We start from the raw sequence: 21040 nt of genomic DNA, 5'->3' as shown, positions 1-21040 counted from the left end.
AGGCATAGACATAGAATCATAGAGTTGGAAGGGACACTGAGGATCATATAGTCCAAACCGCCCTGAAATGCAGGAATATTCAGCTTTCCCTTACGGGGATCAAACCTGCAACCTTGGCATTATCAGCGCCAAGCTCTGAGCAACGAGCTGTCCATGCTCTCATGTCATCCAGTTCAACTCCCTGCTGAATTTAGCATCTACAGTGCAAGATGAAACCATGGCTTCCTCCATCTTCTACCCCCATGCATGCCTTGTCCCCCATCAAATTGGCTTGGGGAGGGTCAGGAGAACCCCAAAACAATGCACAGGGCAGGAGAGCGGAGATAGTTCTGTTGGGCAAGCAGAAACAATCCTAATAGCATGCCGTAGGAATTTTCCTGCTGAGTGGTATTCAACTAAGACTAGAGTGTTTGAAATTAAGGAACATGGCTAAGTTTTGTCCATCCATTCCAGTGGGTCTACTCTGAGTAATGTCTCCTGATTTTATGAAATAAATCAATCAACTGATAAAATATATAGAGCTCCCTATATAACATATAGAATCACTATGTATTATTTGATTTATATTTAATACAGTGGTACCTTGGTTTACAAACTTAATCTGTCCGTTCTTAAACCAAAGCGTTCTTAAACCAAGGTGTGCTTTCCCATAGCAGCAGGGAACTCAATTTACAAATCAGACACACTCAACAGGAAGCAAATCATGTTCTTATTCCAAGGCAAAATTCACAAACCAAAACACCTGCTTCTGGGTTTGCAGCGTTCTTAATCCAAGTTGTTCATAAACTAAGCTGTTCTTAAACCAAGGTACCACTGTATAAGGATTAAGATATGAAATGCAATATTTTTGTGCATCATCATCATCATTATTATTAAATTTATATGCTGTCCTATACCTGCAGGTCTCAGGCTTTCAGAGTGGGCAACAGTATCCCAGAGAAATTCTCAAGAACAATAAAATCAAAATGTCAGTGCATTGTCAAAACGTGTATCTCAGAGCAGAAACAACAAAAACATCTGAGAAAAGTCAGCTGAAGAACCACATTTAAAACTTAACTAGCTGACATGCTGGAAAGCCCAGGCAAATAGTAAAAAAGAAAGAAAGAAAAAAGTTTTGCCTGGTGCAAAAAAGGAAATGGACTTGGTGCCAAGTAAGTCTCTCTAGAAAAGCAGCAAGTGCCGTATTTTTCGCTCTATAAGATGCTCCAGACCACAAGACACAGCTAGTTTTTGGAGGAGCAAAACAAGAAAAAAAAATTCAGAATTTCAGAAGCCAGAACAGCAAGAGGGATTGCTGCGCAGTGAAAGCAGCAATCCCTCTTGCTGTTCTGGCTTCTGTGATAGCTGTGCAGCCTGCATTCGCTCCATAAGACGCACATACATTTCCCCTTACTTTTTAGGAGGGAAAAAATGAGTCTTATAGAGCAAAAAATACGGTATATTACAAGCCAGGCAAGTTTACATTCCTAGGATAATAGAAACATCACTGACATCTCATGCATGCATTCAGCATCAGAAGACCTGGTCTCACCTATGGCTGTTTTGTGAGGTGCACACCTTCTTTGGAAGAAGGCTTGGGAGTAAACCCTACACAAATCCAGAGTGGAGTCCCTAAGGCGGTTGGACGGCGCCTTGTGCGCCTCCTTCCGGCAATTCCTGCAGCCAAGCTGGTGCCAAATGTATTGCTCTGCTTTCCTTTGGGCCACATCAGCGAGGCCTGTGACTTCACCCCCAGTGGCACACTCCATTGTTTCTCAAGACAGATAGATGCCAATAAGGAATTGGTCCATCTAGGTCAGTATTGGCTACACTGGCTGGTAGCAACTCTCCAGGGTTTCAGACAAGGACCATTCCCAGCCCTGACTGGAGATGCCAAAAATTGAAACTGGGAGATTCTGTGTGCAAAACAGATCCTCTGCCATCAAGTTATGGTCCTTTTCTATAGGTAAAGGTAAAGGGACCCCTGACCATTAGGTCCAGTCATGACCGACTCTGGGTTTGTAGCACTCATCTCGCTTTATTGGCCGAGGGAGCCGGTGTACAGCTTCTGGGTCATGTGGCCAGCATGACTAAGCCGCTTCTGGTGAACCAGAGCAGCGCACAGAAACGCCATATACCTTCCAACTGGAGCAGTACCTATTTATCTACTTGCACTGGTGTGCTTTCGAACTGCTAGGTTGGCAGGAGCAGGGACTGAGCAATGGGAGCTCACCCCATTGTGGGGATTCGAACCGCCGACCTTCTGATCAGCAAGTCCTAGGCTCTGTGGTTTAACCCACAGTGCCACCCGCGTTTCCTATAGAGGCAGGCCTATATGCTCGAGCGAGTCGGAAGCTCTTATACACTCGAAATCCATGATGTGAATATCAGGAGGGGGAGGAGGGAGGGAGGGGGAGCTAGGGAAAACCCTCGTAATTGATCAAATGGAAACAAAGGCTTAAATTGGCAGCAAACCTCCAGAAATCTGAAAACCGCACATCTGCTGCCGTTGCGTTCTAAATACACAGTTGTGCCCCACATGCTGCGAACGCCAGTAGCAGCTGCCCCCTGTTGTGAATAAGGAATGAAACAATTTATTACAAAGGGACCTCTCTAAATCAATCTAGAAACCAATAGCAGAGGACTGGAAGCAGATGTGACACGAGGAATGCCAGCCCACCCTAAGTGGCACTGCCTATTCATCCCGCTTTAAACGCCAGGCAGATTCTCCCTTCCCCGGGGTGTGGATAAAGAACGACGATGGGATACATTACATGAGAAAGGCAGGAATTGACGCATACACAAACACCCATGAAGTTGGCATTTTCTGACGTAGTCCATTGCCATACATCATCATCATAATTTATTATTTATACCCCGCCCATCTGGCTGGGTTTCCCCAGCCACTCTGGGCGGCTTCCAACAAAATATTAAAATACAATTGTCTGTTAAACATTAAAAGCTTCCCTAAACAGGGCTGCCTTCACGTGTCTTCTAAAAGTCTGGTAGTTATTTTTCTCTTTGACATCTGGTGGGAGGGCGTTCCACAGGGCGGGTGCCACTACCAAGAAGGCCCTCTGCCTGGTTCCCTGTAACTTGGCTTCTCGCAGCGAGGGAACCACCAGAAGGCCCTCGGAGCTGGACCTCAGCGTCCGGCAGAACGATGGAGGTGGAGACGCTCCTTCAGGTATACTGGACCGAGGCCGTTTAGGGCTTTCAAGGTCAGCACCAACACTTTGAATTGTGCTTGGAAACATACTGGGAGCCAGCGTAGGTCTTTCAAGACCGGTGTTATATGGTCTTGGCGGCTGCTGAGGCACTGGGTCAGTGTTTCCAGGGAGGCCAGCTATCCTACACAATGGAGGATAGTCCTCTGTTTGGAAGGCTGCTGCCTGGTCCAAGTATGGATTAAAAGGTAAGGAATCGTCAGAAGGTCTTGCCCATCAGCAGTTGACACCTGGGTGCACAGGTCAGCTGATCAAAGTCTTTCCCACTGCAGCACACGTATTTAAGTTACCAACATTATTTCTACACCTGCATCTCCCACTCAGGGCCGGATTTAGGTTTGATGAGGCCCTAAGCTACTGAAGGTAATGGGGCATATGTCCAGCTGTCCTTTGTCAACAACAAATTGTCGCTGTTTTTTGTGTTGAATATATGCTATATGGTAATTTATGGACCTAATAGGTATCTCAAGCCATTTGCACATGTTGCCATGCAGCCAGTCCATGCAGAATGTAGGCACCCTATATATAGAAAGGAGCAAACCAGTGATATTTTAGGGAGCAGGCTAGCAGGCGGGGCCTATGACTTACATCATAGGATGTAACACAACACAGAAACACTGACCCAGAAATAGTACCTCGGGTTAATAGTTGCTTCAGGATGAGAACAGAAACTGAACGGCGGCAGTGCAGTGGCAGCGGGAGGCCCCATTAGCTAAAGTGGTGCTTCAGGTTAAGAACAGTTTCAGGTTAAGAACGGACCTCCAGAACGAACTAAGTTCTTAACCCGAGGTACCACTGTATGTAGGTTTTATTTTATTTTATTTTTTTATCTTATATTTTGGAAATGTACGTCCAGGTTTTTTCCTTTAATTTTTTTTGGGGCCCCCAAGAGAGTGGGGCCCTAAGCTACAGCTTGTTTAGCTTATATGTAAATCTGGCACTGCTCCCGTGTTTTGGCTAAAAGCGAACCTCAGAGCGCCTTCGAGATCACCATTTAAGACAGTTTCACAGTCCCTCGCCTTACAATCATAAGAGGACCTGATGCAAAAAGTAAATGGATGAGGAGTGAAGAGAAAGTGAGCAAACTCAAGGGAATGTTTTCCTGGAAAAGAAAATGACCAACTGGCTGGAATGGTGAACAGTGTTAGGATATTTCCGTTCCACCTTAAAAGGGAGCAGGATGTTTGTGTCACAGCCTGCGTATTTCCTGTTCACTGAATGTTTCTGTTTGTCTATTGCTTTCGTTTCTCTCTGTGTGTCTGAGATACTGAAGCAGGCAGTCATGTTTTCTTTGTTCTGACCAATGCTGAATAAAGTTGTAAATAATGCTCTCCTGCATGCATCTTTCGCTGTGCGAACTCTGCTGATAGAGCATGCATCAGCTCTGGAATGTGGCAAGCTATTTCTGGAGCTCATGTCGCTAATTGATTGATACTGCGTTTCTACGGGAGCTTGATGGACGTCCGGAGACAGCGTGGGGGCATGATGGCTTTTGTCTCCCTGGCAGTATCCCAACCCCTCTATACCAGGGCTGGCTGGTGGGGTCGGGAGGTGCCACCTGGCCAAACCCACCACACTGTTGTTCCTGCTGTGTATCTAGAGCAGCAGTTCTCAACCTGTGGGTCCCCAGATGTTGTTGGACTACAACTCCTATCATCCCTGAGCTCTGGCCTTGCTAGCTAGGGGTGATGGGAGTTGTAGTTTAACAACATCTGGGGACCCACAGGTTGAGAAAGGCTGATCTAGAAAGTGTGGAGAGAAGACAATGGTGAGACTCGGGTTGTGCAAGTAGCTCTGTGGGAGTAGCAGCTTGGCTCTCTCACTGTGCCCAAGCAGCCATCATGTTGTTGCTGCCCTGCCCTGCCTCTGCATCATCCAGGCACACAGCGATGTTGGTGTGGAGAGGGGAGGTCAGAAGCACTGCCCTGCCCCACCACGCCACTGTTAGGATCGTCCTACTCTCGTGTAGGACCCTGGCAGAGACACAAGCCTGACTGGCAAGTTCTCTCCCTCGTGGCCTGCCGTTCTGGAGCTTAAGAATCATAGAATCATAGAATCATAGAATCATAGAGTTGGAAGAGACCACAAGGGCCATCGAGTCCAACCCCCTGCCAAGCAGGAAACACCATCAGAGCACTCCTGACATATGGTTGTCAAGCCTCTGCTTAAAGACCTCCAAAGAAGGAGACTCCACCACACTCCTTGGCAGCAAATTCCACTGTCGAACAGCTCTTACTGTCAGGAAGTTCTTCCTAATGTTTAGGTGGAATCTTCTTTCTTGTAGTTTGGATCCATTGCTCCGTGTCCGCTTCTCTGGAGCAGCAGAAAACAACCTTTCTCCCTCCTCTATGTGACATCCTTTTATATATTTGAACATGGCTATCATATCACCCCTTAACCTCCTCTTCTCCAGGCTAAACATGCCCAGCTCCCTTAGCCGTTCCTCATAAGGCATCGTTTCCAGGCCTTTGACCATTTTGGTTGCCCTCCTCTGGACACGTTCCAGTTTGTCAATGTCCTTCTTGAACTGTGGTGCCCAGAACTGGACACAGTACTCCAGGTGAGGTCTGACCAGAGCAGAATACAGTGGCACTATTACTTCCCTTGATCTAGATGCTATACTCCTATTGATGCAGCCCAGAATTGCATTGGCTTTTTTAGCTGCCGCGTCACACTGTTGGCTCATGTCAAGTTTGTGGTCAACCAAGACTCCTAGATCCTTTTCACATGTAGTGCTCTCAAGCCAGGTGTCACCCATCTTGTATTTGTGCCTCTCATTTTTTTTGCCCAAGTGCAATACTTTACATTTCTCCCTGTTAAAATTCATCTTGTTTGTTTTGGCCCAGTTCTCTAATCTGTTAAGGTCGTTTTGAAGTGTGATCCTGTCCTCTGGGGTGTTAGCCACCCCTCCCAGTTTGGTGTCATCTGCAAATTTGATCAGGATGCCCTTGAGTCCATCATCCAAGTCGTTGATAAAGATGTTGAATAAGACCGGGCCCAAGACAGAACCCTGTGGCACCCCACTAGTCACTCTTCTCCAGGATGAAGAGGAACCATTGATGAGCACCCTTTGGGTTCGGTCAGTCAGCCAGTTACAAATCCACTGAGTGGTAGCATAGTCAAGACCGCATTTTACCAGCTTCTTTACAAGAATATCATGGGGCACCTTGTCAAATGCCTTGCTGAAATCAAGGTAGGCTACATCCACTGCGTTCCCTTCATCTACCAGGCTTGTAATTCTGTCAAAAAACGAGATCAGGTTCGTCTGACATGACTTATTTTTCAGAAATCCATGCTGACTATTGGTGATCACAGCATTCCTTTCTAGGTGCTCACAGACTGTTTGCTTAATGATCTGCTCCAGAATCTTCCCTGGTATTGATGTCAGACTGACTGGGCGGTAATTATTTGGGTCCTCTCTTTTCCCCTTTTTGAAAATAGGGACAACATTTGCCCTCCTCCAGTCTGCCGGGACTTCGCCTGTTCTCCAGGAATTCTCAAAGATGACTGCCAGTGGTTCTGAAATCACATCTGCCAGTTCTTTTAATACTCTTGGATGCAGTTCATCTGGCCCTGGAGACTTGAATACATCTAGACTAGCCAAGTATTCTTGTACTATCTCCTTAGTTATTCTGGGCTGTGTTTCCTCTGCTGAATCATTTGCTCCAAATTCTTCAGGTCGGGCATTGTTTTCTTTATCGGAGAAGACTGAGGCAAAGAAGGCATTGAGGAGTTCAGCCCTTTCTGTGTCCCCTGTTTGCATTTCACCATCTTCTCCTCTGAGTGACCCCACTGTTTCTTTGTTCTTCCTTTTGCTACGAACATACCCATAAAAGCCTTTTTTGTTGCTTTTAACCTCTCTAGCAAGCCTGAGTTCATTCTGTGCTTTAGCTTTTCTGACTTTGTGTCTACACGTGCTGGCTATTTGTTTGAATTCCTCTTTGGTGGTTTCCCCCCTTTTCCATTTTTTGTACACATCCTTTTTTAATCTTAACTCAGTTAAAAGTTCTTTAGATAGCCACCCTGGCTTCTTTAGGCACCTTCCATGTTTCCGTCTCATTGGTATTGCCTGAAGTTGTGCTTTTACTATCTCCCTCTTAACAAACTCCCAGCCATCATGAACTCCCTTTCCTTTTAGTATTACTGTCCATGGGATCTCACCAAGCACTTCCCTAAGTTTTATGAAGTCGGCTTTCTTAAAGTCGAGAAATTGAGTCCTAGTATGCTTGGCTGCTCCTTTCCGCTGTATAGTAAACTTCAGAAGAGCATGATCACTCGCGCCTAATGATCCTTCCACTTCTACCCCACTAACCAGGTCATCAACATTGGTTAGGACCAGATCTAAAATGGCTGTTCCTCTTGTTGCTTCTCCCACTTTCTGGACAATGAAGTTGTCTGCAAGGCCAGTGAGGAATCTGTTTGACCTTATGCTCTTGGCTGAGTTTGACATCCAACAAATATCCGGGTAATTGAAGTCCCCCATTACTACTATCTCCCTTCCTTTTGCATGCTTGGCCATCTGTTCCAGGAAGGCATCATCTATGTCCTCCGTTTGGCTTGGGGATCTATAGTAAACTCCCACAATGAGGTCACTGTTATTCTTCTCTCCCTTAATTTTGACCCAAATGCTCTCACTTTGGCTTTGAGGTTCTAAATCTTGGATCTCTTCACAGGTATACACATCCCTGACATATAACGCCACTCCTCCTCCTTTCTTGTCTGGTCTGTTTCTCTGAAATAGATTGTATCCCTCCATTATTACATTCCAATCGTGGGACTTATCCCACCAGGTTTCAGTGATTCCTATTATGTCATATTTAGTTTGCTGTACCAAGAGCTCAAGCTCATCTTGTTTATTTCCCATACTTTGCGCATTAGTGTACAGACATTGAAGTCCATTAATCATTCCCCCGTGTCTCTTATTTAAGGATTTTTTCCTCCCACCACTAGGTCTGCGTGCTGTTTGCTCCATTCGGTCTATGACATTTGGATGATCATCTTCATCAATTGATAGACTCCTACCTTCAGGAGCACTGTCTCCCTCCCCCACATTAGTCAGTTTAAAGCCCTCCTGATGAGGTTTCTGAGATTTTTTGCAAAAACATTCCTCCCAACCGTTGTGAGGTGCAGCCCATCACTTGCCAGAAGTCCATCTTCAAGAAACTGCATTCCGTGATCTAAGAATCCAAACCGTTCCTGTTTACACCATTTGCGAAGCCAGTTGTTCACTTCCACTATTTTTCCCTCTCTCCCTGGGCCACGTCGTTCAACTGGGAGGACAGATGAGATGACAATTTGTGCATTTAATTGCTTCAGTTTCCTGCCCAGAGCCTCGTAATCTCTTTTGATCTTCTGGAGGCTATTGCTTGCAGTGTCATTGGTTCCCACATGAACCAAGAGGAAGGGGTATTTGTCAGTGGGTTTTATGATTCCTTGCAGTCGTTCAGTTACATCTTGGATCTTAGCCCCGGGGAGACAGCACACTTCCCGAGACATCTTGTCAGGCCCACAGATCACTGCTTCTGTTCCCCTCAGTAGGGAATCCCCTATCACCACTACACGCCTCCTCTTAGGTCTGGTCGGGGTTCTTCCGTGAGCTGTCCGTTCCAAGGTCGCCTGCACATTCCCTGAGGACTGCCTTTGCTGCTCGTCTTCATATACCTGATCGACTGTAATGAGGGAGAGATCCTCAAATGGAGTCTGCTCTTCGTCTTCCATGCTAGGAGAAAGGACCTCAAAGCGATTGCGTATTTCTAAACAATCAGAGCGAACCCTGGGCCTCCTACTTCTTTGAGTCACGTTTCTCCATATATCTGGCTCCTGTGTTGGTGAACTAGCCTCCTTCTCAGGGGAGTCCCCTGTCTCCTCCTTGGTGGAGACGGTGTGCTCTGTTGCTTCCAAGAAGAGCTCCAGCTCTCTAATTCTTTGGAGCGTAGCTACACGTTCCTCCAGTTGCTGGACTTTGTCTTTTAAGAGGGCAATCAACATGCAATTGCTGCAGGTAAAGCTGCCTGCAACCTTTGGCAAGATGGCAAACATTGCGCAGGAACCACAGGCGACTGCAGCTGTTCCCTCACCCTCCATCTTGAGAAGGTGTCGTTGGGGGTGACTACAGCGGTCCTCCATCATAAAAAGTGTGAAGACAGGACAAATAAATCCCCCCAAATAAACCTATATCTCCCCCAACAAACGTTTGAGACTAGCTCCCCTAAATCTAAAAGATGGATCAAACTGCGCGCGCCGCTAGGCGCGCGCCGCTGCCCTACAAGCTCTGACAAGCTCCTCCCACAGCTAATCACCTACCTCAACAGAAGCCCTGCCCCCTCTGACCTTTGCACAGAGAAAGCAGCTAATCAGCCACAAGAAACTCACACAAGAAAACCCTTTTTGTTCCTTCTTCAGCTGCTGCCCTACAAGCTTCAAAAGCTTTCTTCTGCCTGAACATCACAATGACTGATGCCAAGAAGCATCACCACACTTAGGATCCTGCAGAGTATTTGCAGTTTGCATAACAGAACCAATAGCTCAGCATTTTGGCTAATCTACTTTTATTTACATATAATACACTTGGAGCATTCTGACTTAGCTCCATCCTCTTTCTCATCAGACAGCAAAGAGAGAAAGAAAGAAAGGACAATAGTCCCACTTCACGGAACACAGTAACACCAAAACATCCAGTCTCCGTCACGTCCCACTCTGTGGAATGGAAACAAACACCGTCATGTGATAGACAACAATCTCATCACTGCAAACACGGAGCAAGAATCCTAACAGCCACCACACCTCCTCCTCCTCTATGCTGCTATCTTTTGTCAGCATCTCCATGCCCTGCTTGGGAGCTACCAGAGGCTTTGCATTGGCTTATGTTGGACGCAAAGAATGTGGGACTAGAGGGATATTTGATGTGATCCAGTGAGGCAACTGTTAAACTGAGCAGGAGAACATCCTGCCGTTTGGGGAAGGGCCAGAGCTCAGTGGTAGAGTGTTAGGGACTGGTGCTGGATGAGGAACGGTGCTGGAAGCTGCCTGACCAAGAGCCCTGCAGGGAAAGCATAGAGGGAGAAGATTTGGATCTGGGCTCCTGGTGGTGGGAAACCAGCTACACCCCAGAGGAGGGAGAAAGCTGGGAAGTGCTGGAGGAGGAAATAGGCAGATGCCCTGGCCCACAGGAATCAGACTTGACAGAGTCACCCTGGCAGCTTCTCTACTGACAGCCTGCAAGACCGCCTCCCCCCCCCAACTCCCAGAACAAGGCATCTATTGCATGTCACAGAGCAAAGTGCCAGGCAGAAACAGAGAGGGTCCCTTGGGGCTCGCCGTAGACAGAAAGAGGGGCCTGACTTGGAGGGTTAGAGAGTGAAGTGGGAGGGAGTTAAAAGTCAGTCTGGGCAACAGCTTCATCTAGAAAGAAGAAGAAGAAAAAGAAGAAGAAGAAGAAGAGGAGGAGGAGGAGGAGGAGGAGGAGGAGGAGGAGGAGGAGTTGTTTGGATTTGATATCCCGCTTTATCACTACCCTTAGGAGTCTCAAAGCGGCTAACATTCTCCTTTCCCTTCCTCCCTCACAACAAACAGTCTGTGAGGTGAGTGGGACTGAGAGACTTCAAAGAAGTGTGACTAGCCCAAGGTCACCCAGCAGCTGCAGGTGGAGGAGCGAAGACGCGAACCTGGTTCACCAGATTACGAGTCTACCGCTCTTAACCACTATCTCAAAGGAACAACCCTTCCTTAATCAATCACCACCACCACCATCATCCTCAAACTAACTGCAAGTTAGCCGGCTTGTTACTGACTTTCTCTGTTCAGTGAATGACCTGTTCTCCCTTTCGGCTCCCTGACACATAGCATCTATATTGTACACAGAAGCTCCTGTGTTCAATCCCCGGCTCCTCCAAGTAGGACTGGGAGAGCTGCCCTCTCTGAAGCTCTGCAGAACCCCTGTCAGTCCATGTAGATCATACTGAGCTAGATGGACCAGTGGGTCTGACTCAGGATAATGTTCCGACATTTTTAGGAGAAGAGTCCTTCTGAGTCAGACCAAAGGCCCATCTAGTCCAGCATCCTGTTCTCACATCCCAACCCGATGCCCACGAGAAGCTGAAAAGCAAGACCGGAGCCCCAGGGCACAATGCAATCTTACACTTGCATGCTTATGCATGAGTAAATCTAATTAACTCAAGGGGACTTGCTTCTGAGTAGGATTGTGCTGCTGCATTCTTAAGGAGGACAAGGGTTTTGTCTACATGGCAAAGGAGCTCTTTCTTGGCAGATGTCTGCCTGCCTATGGGATCACACAGCATTTGCCATCTTGTGAATAGAGGGCATTGTATGTTTGTTCTGGTAATTATAGGCCTCTGAGTCCGATTGTGATGCTGGCATTAGAGCCCAGCTTCTCAGACTCTGAGATAGTGAGCCTCCCAAAGTCAAGAACTGAAATTGTTTTGAGCATTCCCAAGTGGAACGGAAACAAAATGAAGACAGATGCGAAGGGTTGGCAGGCGACCATCTTGGACGGGGCCTGGAGGAGGTTGGCAGAATGGAAAAGGTAGAGGCGCGCATTGGCTTCCAACAATCCGACTCCAAATTCTCCTCTGTGAATGTTGACGTTAAATACCCTCCAGATATCCTCTAAGTGCTGGAGTATTTACTGAATATTTGATATCTGAATTTGACACTTGCTTATAGAATAGCTGGACTTGAGCAAACCCTCGAAAGGGCTGAATCGGATTGACTCGGAAGCCATCCACAGTCAGTAGCCCCTGGGAAAGTAGCATTTCCATGGCAGAAGCAAGATTTAAATCCGGGATTTCCCGATTTCTAACGCAGTCTCTTGGCTGCTATGCTATGCTGTTGACAGACAAGGATCTTCATCATGTTATCAGCTCTTATAGATCAGACAGGCGGAAACAGGAAGGTGCCTTAAACCTAGCTGCCTCATTGGTTTATGTAGCTCAGTATTGTCTATACTGACTGACAGCAGCTGTCCAGGGTTCTAGGTGGGGCTCTCTGCAGGGGTCTAGGTGGAGTTCTCTCCCAGCCCTACCTGAGGATGCTGGAGAACATGGGACCTTCTGCATGTAAGGCAAGTGTTCTACCATTGGGCTGTGGCTTCTTACAGGCAGGTTATCATCCAAGAAGTCCAACGTGTTGCTCTGCTAATGCAGCAGTTTGACTTCACCCCGGGAGGCAGACTCCATTGTCTCTCAAGACGGATGCCAACGAAAGCAGCAACAAAATGATCTCCCTGGGGTGCAGGACTGAACAGTGTGTGTGGAGATCCTGGGCTGCCCTGACCACAAGACTCCCCTCTCAGCGGCAAGATGTGTGGCACAAGCTTGGCTGCAGGAGTTGCTCGAAGGAGGCGTAAAAACCGGTTGGGGGGTGGATGGTGGCTAACAGATTGAGGTTGAATCCTGACAAGACAGAAGTACTGTTTTTTGGGGGACAGGGGGCGGGCAGGTGTGGGGGACTCCCTGGTCCCGTATGGGGTAACTGTGCCCCTGAAGGACCAGGTGCACAGTCTGGGAGTCATTTTGGACTCACAGCTGTCCATGGAGGGGCAGGTCAATTCTGTATCCAGGGTGGCTGTCTACCAGCTCCACCTGATATGCAGGCTGAGACCCTACCTGCCTGTAGACTCTCTCCCCAGGGTGGTGCATGCTCTGGTTATCTCCCGCTTGGACTACTGCAATGCGCTCTATGTGGGGCTACTTTGAAGGTGACCCGGAAACTACAACTAATCCAGAATGCGGCAGCTAGACTCTTCTCCCGAAGATTTCCTGCAAGGCAGGGGAGGTTTAGGATCAGAGTTTTCGTTCTCTTAGATAGGCTCCCTTCTCAGGTTGACGATCCCCACATGCCCCTCACTTCCGTCTACAGCATGTTCAGAAACTGCCTTGACCGTTAGACCCATGATTCTTTGACATCACAGGACACATCTGTTGAGACATCCATTTCAGCTTCCACTTCCTCAGCTTTGTGGTGCTTGAGCCAACGGGAGCTTTAACTCTGATCATAAACCTCCCAGCTTGTGGGTCCCTGGATATATATTGATTCCTGATTCTGTTGCTCCAGAATCACACAGCACCTGCCACCGTCTGTGGCTCCACGTCAATCTATTTGTGAATGCAAGGTCCCAGGTTCATCTCCAGATAGGACTGGCCACTTAGTGTTGACAGTGCTGAGCTCAATGGCCCAATGATCTGACTCAGAACGAGGCAGCTTCCTATAGGAATATAATAATAATAATAATAATAATAATAATAATAATAATAATAATAATTTATTATTTATACCCCGCCCATCTGGCTGGGCTTCCCCATCCACTCTGGGCGGCTTCCAAAAAAATATTAAAATACTGTAATGCATCAAACTTTAAAAGCTTCCCTAAACAGGGCTGCCTTCAGATGTCTTCTAAAAGTCTGGTAGTTGTTGTTCTCTTTGACATCTGGTGGGAGGGTGTTCCACAGGGCGGGTGCCACTACCGAGAAGGCCCTCTGCCTGGTTCCCTGTAACTTGGCTTCTCGCAGTGAGGGAACTGCCAGAAGGCCCTCGGTGCTGGACCTCAGTGTCCGGGTAGAACGATGGGGGTGGAGACGCTCCTTCAGATATACTGGACCGAGGTCATTTAGGGCTTTAAAGGTCAGCACCAACACTTGGAATTGTGCTCGGAAACGTACTGGGAGCCAATGTAGGTCTTTCAAGACTGGTGTTATATGCTCTTGGCGGCCGCTCCCAGTCACCAGTCTGGCTGCCGTGTTCTGGATTAGTTGTAGTTTCCAGGTCACCTTCAAAGGTAGCCCCACGTAGAGCGCGTTGCAGTAGGCCAATCGGGAGATAACCAGAGCATGCACCACTCTGGCGTGACAGTCTGTGGGCAGGTAGGGTCTCATCCTGCATACCAGATGGAGCTGGTAGACAGCTGCCCTGGACACAGAATTGACCTGCGCCTCCATGGACAGCTGTGAGTCCAAAATGACTCCCAGGCTGCGCACCTGGTCCTTCAGGGGCACAGTTACCCCATTCAGGACCAGGGAGTCCTCCACACCTGCCCCCTCCTGTCCCCCCAAAACAGTACTTCTGTCTTGTCGGGATTCAGTCTCAATCATCCATCCTCCAACCGCCTCCAGACGGTTCCTAAAACGCATGTGACAATGGCTAATGAGAGAAGGATGCAGTATGCCACATAGTCATTGTACCACCCTGGGGGTGTGGGGGTGTGGGATTTGGGAGGAATGTTCCAAGAAACACTCCATGTTCCTAGGGGGCACATCAGGAATGGGCTTGCGCTAAAACCTGGCATTGATTTCAAAGCTCAGAATACAGAAGAGCTCTTACACAGCCAGAGTCATAAAATCAGCTCCCCAGTTTCGGGTTACAACAGGGTCCGTTTGCCCACCGTGTTTGACATTCTGCAGAGCCCTGCTCAATATTACAGGTTTCTGACAGATTACAAGGTCAGCAGACCAATGATCATAAAGTTTAAAAGACGGAGCCTTGATTTTCAAAGTTTGCAATAAAATTTCAGGAAAACAACCTGCCCTGATCATCTTAACACTAAAGCAAAAGACCATCCCTGACTAATATTCTTGCCTGCAATAATAATAATAATAAAATGCCATGGAGAAAGTATGCAAGACCTTTTCCCCTGCCATTGATAGTTCATTGAGTTTTTCTTCTGCTGCTTAATTCGTTCTGCATTGATCTAGTTCAAGAGCTTCAAGCCATTAATGTACATGCACTTAAACCAGTTTTTGCTTAATTCCGTCATTTAGCAAGGGAGGCTAAACTGATTTCAAGAAGGGTTCCAGTGGTTTAAGTGCAGTGATGTTATGGATTTGCACTCATTTATCCAGATCAGATTAACACCTACTTTCTGAAATTAGTGCATATTTTCCCCACGTAGGCAAGTTTATTAGGAAAATTAATGGAGTTCTTTTGTGGCTTAAAGAAAAAAAATATCAACACGACAAAACCCAAACAGAGCTGAGCTACAGTTTGTGGGAAAGAAAGCTCTGTGAATTATATGACTGTATTCAGCGCAAGACAATATTCTCTTTCCAAATGAGAAATCACCAGGCCTGTGGATAAGTCAAACACATTTTGGAACATTAAGGGGCTCTAATTCAATCGCCACTCCATTCATTTTTAAAGCATTTAGAGTGATTCTCCCCTGATTTGTCATGGCAGCTAGAATCCTCATGGAATAGATGCATTGTCTGGTTTAGATTCAGAGGTGGAGAGTCAACAGGCCATCAGTATTGCCAGGAGACTAACCATCTGTTCTGTTGGATGGTTATTTGGAGTGTTCTCACCACCTGCCTCTTTTTTACTAAATGGCTTGCTTATATGATAACCAGTTGTTGCGCTTTTTTTTTTGAAAGGCACACATATGTTGAAAGGAAGTTTTGCTGTTTTGTAACCTGTGCTACCTATCGCAGCTTTTGGTGCAGAATGGATTTCAAACCTGGAACATCTGCAGAGATGTTCAGCTTCTGCGTATAATCTGAGGGCACTTCCAGACTACTGCTGTTTTCGACAGGCTCCAATCACGTACCGGCAAATCCCTGCTGGCACAACTATAGTTGTGGGTGATTTGTGGAAGTTGGTCAGTAGTTCGCTGCACCTCAGCCAGTGTGACGTATCAGCAGAAGATACAGAGCTCCAGTAGAGATTTCCTGCTCCTAACAGAACAGCTTTTTCCAGAGACCTCTGTTGAGGGGGAAAGTACTCTTCCACACAGTTCAAAAAGTGTCTCCAGACTCTATAGCTAAACACTACTGTCTAGTAAATATACGGAGGTATGGATCCATTAATATTCTCTCTTCTTCTTCTTTGGGGATCACTTGTAGCTGAGTAAGATTGTCTTCCATAAACACGGTTTTAACAATGAGTCTGTAAGTGACTGTGGAGGCCAATTCTGGATCCACACGTCCTTCCACAGTGGGGACATTGGTTTCTGGGTGGGGGTTGATCACGGTGTGGATTTGCCAAGCGTGCCTTCCTCTTAGCACGTTTCTCCCTTGTGTCCTGAGTTTGAGTGTCTTCAAAGCCCATGACACCTTTGGTAAAGGCTGTTCTCCAACTAGAGCGCTTGCAGGCCAGTGTTTCCCAGTTGTCAGTGTTTATAGCACATTTTTTAAGATTTGCCTTGAGACAGTCTTTAAACCTTTTTTGTTGACCACAAAAGCTTATGCACAAGAGCTTATGCTCTTATGTGGCTGGTGATGGGCTCTTTCAGTCCCCTTTTCTTTTCTTTCTTTTATAATATATTTATTTGATTTTCCATATTAAAGTTAACATTCGTAACATTCATCTTATTATCTACAGACAGGATTCCGTGAATCCCCTTGACTTCCCACCTCTCCTTTGTGGGTCCTATTATTATAGTATTCTTACTGCATCTTTTTAAAATAATTAAAATTTTATGTTTCCATTTCAATCATAATATCTGTTACATTACAAGTGTTATTAAAATCCCGCTAACGATTTCAGCTGTTTACAGTGGTTGTTGAGGTAAATTATAAATTTTCCCCATTCCTTGGTCAAAGTTTTGATCATTGTGATTTCTAATTTTTCCAGGCAGTTTCGCCATTTCGGCATAATCCATCAACTTAGTCTGCCATTCTTCGCTGGGACTTTGTTATCTTTCCAGCTCTGGGCTGGTAAAATCCGTCTTCCAGTCAAACAGCCACATAATTTGTTATGCCCCTCTTGGCATAAAGCTGGGCTTAAAATTGAGAGAAAGCAAATGCGCTGTAATCATTTGGGTCCGGTTTCCTCAACACCGTAACAAGGAACTGGAATTCTAAAGACCACTCTTGGGAAGCAATGTTAAGAATTGCTATGACACTTAACATGAAAGGAGGTCCAAATGTACGTAGCTATTATTTCAAGCCTGTTCAGTCTTATTTGCAGACTGTTCACTGAGTAAGGGGAGAAAGCATAGAATCACTGAAAATGTCATGTCCATTTTCCTAGGCCCGGATGAAATCCCATTCTTTACCCCTCTTCCACTCAGGAAGGCCTGGTTGTTGGGTTTTTTTGCTGCTGAGATTATGTCACTTTCAGCACTCTGAGACATTTTAAATCTGCTGGATCATATTCCTTCTTAATTCCACCCCAGTGAATTTGCCTGAAACTTGAAGAACATTTGCTGGTTTTAAGTTCACTCTTCCACCCCACTCCCACTGTTCAGCCAGAGCCAGCAAGGAAACATAACAGAGGGAATGGGTTAAAGGCAAAATATAGGGTACATTCACCCCCACACATTTAAAGCAGTATGATACCACTTCCAGTCATGGCTTCCCCCAAAGGATTCTGGGAGCTGTGGTTCGCTAAGGGTGAGGAAAGCTCTTAGGAGACCACAATCCCCCTCACAGAGCTATTCCCAGAGTTCCCTGGGAGGAAGGATTGACTGTGACATCTTTCTGGGAATAGTAGCTCTCCTAATAACTTTCAGCACCTTCAACAAACTGCAATTCCTAGAATTCTTTAGGGGAAGAAGAATGGCAGACAAAATTAATGGACTATGCAGAATTAGACAAAATGACTGGAAGGATTCAAAACCAGCGGGACCAGAGATTTACAGACGATTGGAAGAAATATATGAACGATTTGGAGAGCAACTGTAATCAACGAATTAGGCTAGTAGGACTACAAGAAGTTTCGTAAGGAGAAATATATGAAATATTGCAAAATAGAGAAAGAAGAGAGATTAGTTATGAGATTTAAAGGTAATAATGAAAGTAAGAAATGTATACTAAATGATTAGATTGGAAAATTTTCAGATGTTATTGATGGAAGTCCAAAAATAATTGTATAAGATGTAAAAGTAAGTTTGAAAATGATATGTTAAAAAACTAATTTAAAAATTATATATATATATGAAATAAGCACCAAAAAAATAAATAAAATTCTTTAGGGGAAGCCTCGGCTGTTTAAAGTGGTACTATGGTGTTTGAAATGTATGACAGGAATGTGGCCTGATGTCTGCCCTAACTGAAAGCTGGCTTGTAAGTCGGGCAACTGTGTGTCCTACTTTACAGAAGACATTTCTCTATCTGATGACAACCTCTGTCTGAAAGGCTGTTCAGTTGGAAGTAGATTCCAGCTGAACATCAGGAAGAACTTTCTGACAGTAAGAGCTGTTTGACAGTGGAACAGTCTCCCTCAGGAGGTTGTGGACTCTCCTTCCTTGGAGATTTTTAAGCAGAGGTTGGGTGGCCACCTGTAATGGATGCATCACAAGGGGTTAGACTAGATGACCCTTGGGGTCCCTTCCGACTCTACAATTCTATGATGAAATCCAGGTCTGGTTTGAACAGAAAGAATCATAAGAAGGGCCTGGTAATTGCCCATCAACGGTGAACACCTGGGAAGCAGACTGAGCAGGTATGCAGCGCACCAGCACACAGTCTTCCCCATTATGGGAAGATGCATTGCATTTCTATTTAAATTATAGCCATTATTTCAACATTTGCATCCATACATATACATGAGCATATGCACACTTCAGGCAAATCAGTGTTTTTGTTGACGCCTGCCCTAGTACGCTCTCCTGACATGCCTTGCAGCCTAAGGCGCACTGAGAGGCTAGCTACACCATTGATTTCCATGGCAGGTCAGAGGCTTACATCAAAAGTTTTGACGTGCTCAGCTTGCTGACCTTAGGCTATCCTTGATGCTTTTGGAGCCAATGAGATACAGCTCAGGGACATCCCTGGACAGTGAAGTGGGAAGAAGAAGAAGAGTTTGGATTTGATATCCCGCTTTATCACTGCCCGAAGGAGTCTCAAAGCGGCTAACATTCTCCTTTCCCTTCCTCCCCCACAACAAACACTCTGTGAGGTGAGTGGGGCTGAGAGACTTCAAAGAAGTGTGACTAGCCCAAGGTCACCCAGCAGCTGCATGTGGAAGAGCAGGGAAGCGAACCCGGTTCACCAGATTACGAGTCTACCGCTCTTAACCACTACACCACACTGAGATTCAGAATATTTTTTTTCTTGTTTTCCTCCTCCAAAAACTAGGTGCGTCTTGTGGTCTGGTGCGTCTTATAAAGCGAAAAATACGGTAGTTTCTTTTGTCTGTGCTAAGTCTCACAATCTTTAGCTTCACTGGACAGCCTTAAGTTGGAGAGGGAAAGAAAAACTTCTCTCAGTTATGATTCTTATGATAATTACCATATTATTATTTATACCCCGCCCATCCGATTGGGTTGCCCCTGCCACTCTGGGCAGCTTCCATCACATATAAAAACATGATAAAATGCCAAACATTAAAAACTTCTTGAAATAATAATAATAATCTCTCTCCACATGTCTGCGTCCAAAACACTACCCTGCCTCCCACAAAGAGTCCAAGGCATGCTTTTAAAAAGCAGACCAGGAAAAATATATATAATAATCTCCAAACCATTATGGTCAGATTGTACACATTTCTTCTTCTTGCCAGAGATGATGGACAGCCCATATGCGCGGTCTGATATGCCCAGCTAATTACATTGATGTTCAGCAGCAGTGCTCCAGTTAAAGACCTGTCAGCATTTTCTTATTTGCCGGGTTCAGAATGTAGTTGTAAAGCAATCGATTCTGGGCTGAGTTCTGACATGCTGGTCTATGTACTCGAGAGGCATCAAACATCTGCTAAATACAGCACATAAACAGCCTTTTCTATTACAAAGCAGAGGAGGGGGTGGGGGAGGAATTAACACTGCCCATCAAACTAATATACGTGGAGCGAGCGCCAGCCCATGAAATCTTACACTATAATACAATCAATTTGGGAGCAAGCCTAATGCCAAGCTAAAGGATGGGTGGCTAAGGGGCCTTTGGAAGAAGTGGGAACACTGTGTTGCTAATGGAGAGGGAAGCCTGTTTTGGGGCACTCATGGCACAGGAGAAGCCCTCTGATGCCAGTTAGAAGCTCCACAGCTGTGCATAGGAGGTCAGCCATGTTGGGAATTGTCCAAGAGAGCCAGTGTGGTGTAGTGGTTAAGAGCGGTAGACTTGTAATCTGGTGAACCGGGTTCGCGTCTCCGCTCCTCCACATGCAGCTGCTGGGTGACCTTGGGCCAGTCACACTTCTTTGAAGTCTCTCAGCCCCACTCACCTCACAGAGTGTTTGTTGTGGGGGAGGAAGGAAAGGAGATTGTTAGCCGCTTTGAGACTCCTTAGGGTAGTGATAAAGCGGGATATCAAATCCAAACTCCTCCTCCTCCTCCTCCTCCTCCTCCTCCTCCTCTTCTTCTTCTGGCTCAGAAAAGGGACCCCCACTGGCCTGACCTCAGGGCCATTCCCTGGAATGGACATTTCACCTGCAGATGGGCGACAGCAGTGCTTTTGAATGGAAGGCATGCTCAGCACCCACCCACGGCAATGCATTTTGGGGAGAGATCTATTGTCTGGGGAACGGGATCTCTGGTACGCTAAGGTGGCAGGTGGTCAACATGAACAGGAGCAGAGTTTGTGTCCCATTCAAAAGTGGTCCCACCATCTGGACCAATGCAGTAAGAGAACTGATGAAGAAATCATAGAATCATGTAAGTGGAGAGTTGGAAGGGACCACGATGGTCATCTCCTGCAGCCCCAATCTTTTGCCCAACGTAGCTCGGACCCACAACTCTCTGAGATTAAGAGTTTCATGCTCTACTGACTGAGCGAATCTGCCCATTTCAGTTTCTCTCATTTTTACAATCCTAAATACAGTTCTCCATATTTCCACATCCATTTGCATTCTTTCTTTTTTAAGTCCGTATGAAAATGCACCAGCATTCTAATGTGAATTTCTTCTAATATACACACTTTTGTATGCACTATTGTCTAATATACACATTTCCA

General features: G+C 46.1%; 1 protein-coding gene across 1 annotated transcript in view; it reads right to left on the bottom strand.

Moving 5' to 3' along the window:
• Positions 1-8159: 8159 nt before the first annotated feature.
• The window catches only part of LOC310760843 (uncharacterized protein), a 248708-nt gene continuing 235827 nt past the window's right edge, over positions 8160-21040 (bottom strand). The window contains exon 2 of the mRNA XM_083610051.1: positions 8160-9616. Coding sequence (XP_083466177.1) covers positions 8262-9335 — 1074 coding nt within the window. The 5' untranslated portion in view covers positions 9336-9616 and the 3' untranslated portion in view covers positions 8160-8261. The remainder of the gene's footprint in view (positions 9617-21040) is intronic.

Source organism: Podarcis filfolensis (genome assembly GCF_964270895.1).
Source record: "Podarcis filfolensis genome assembly, chromosome: 4".
Taxonomy (NCBI): Eukaryota; Metazoa; Chordata; class Lepidosauria; order Squamata; family Lacertidae; genus Podarcis; species Podarcis filfolensis.
Note: the sequence above shows the minus strand (reverse complement) of the source record. Positions and strands in the feature narration are given on the sequence as shown.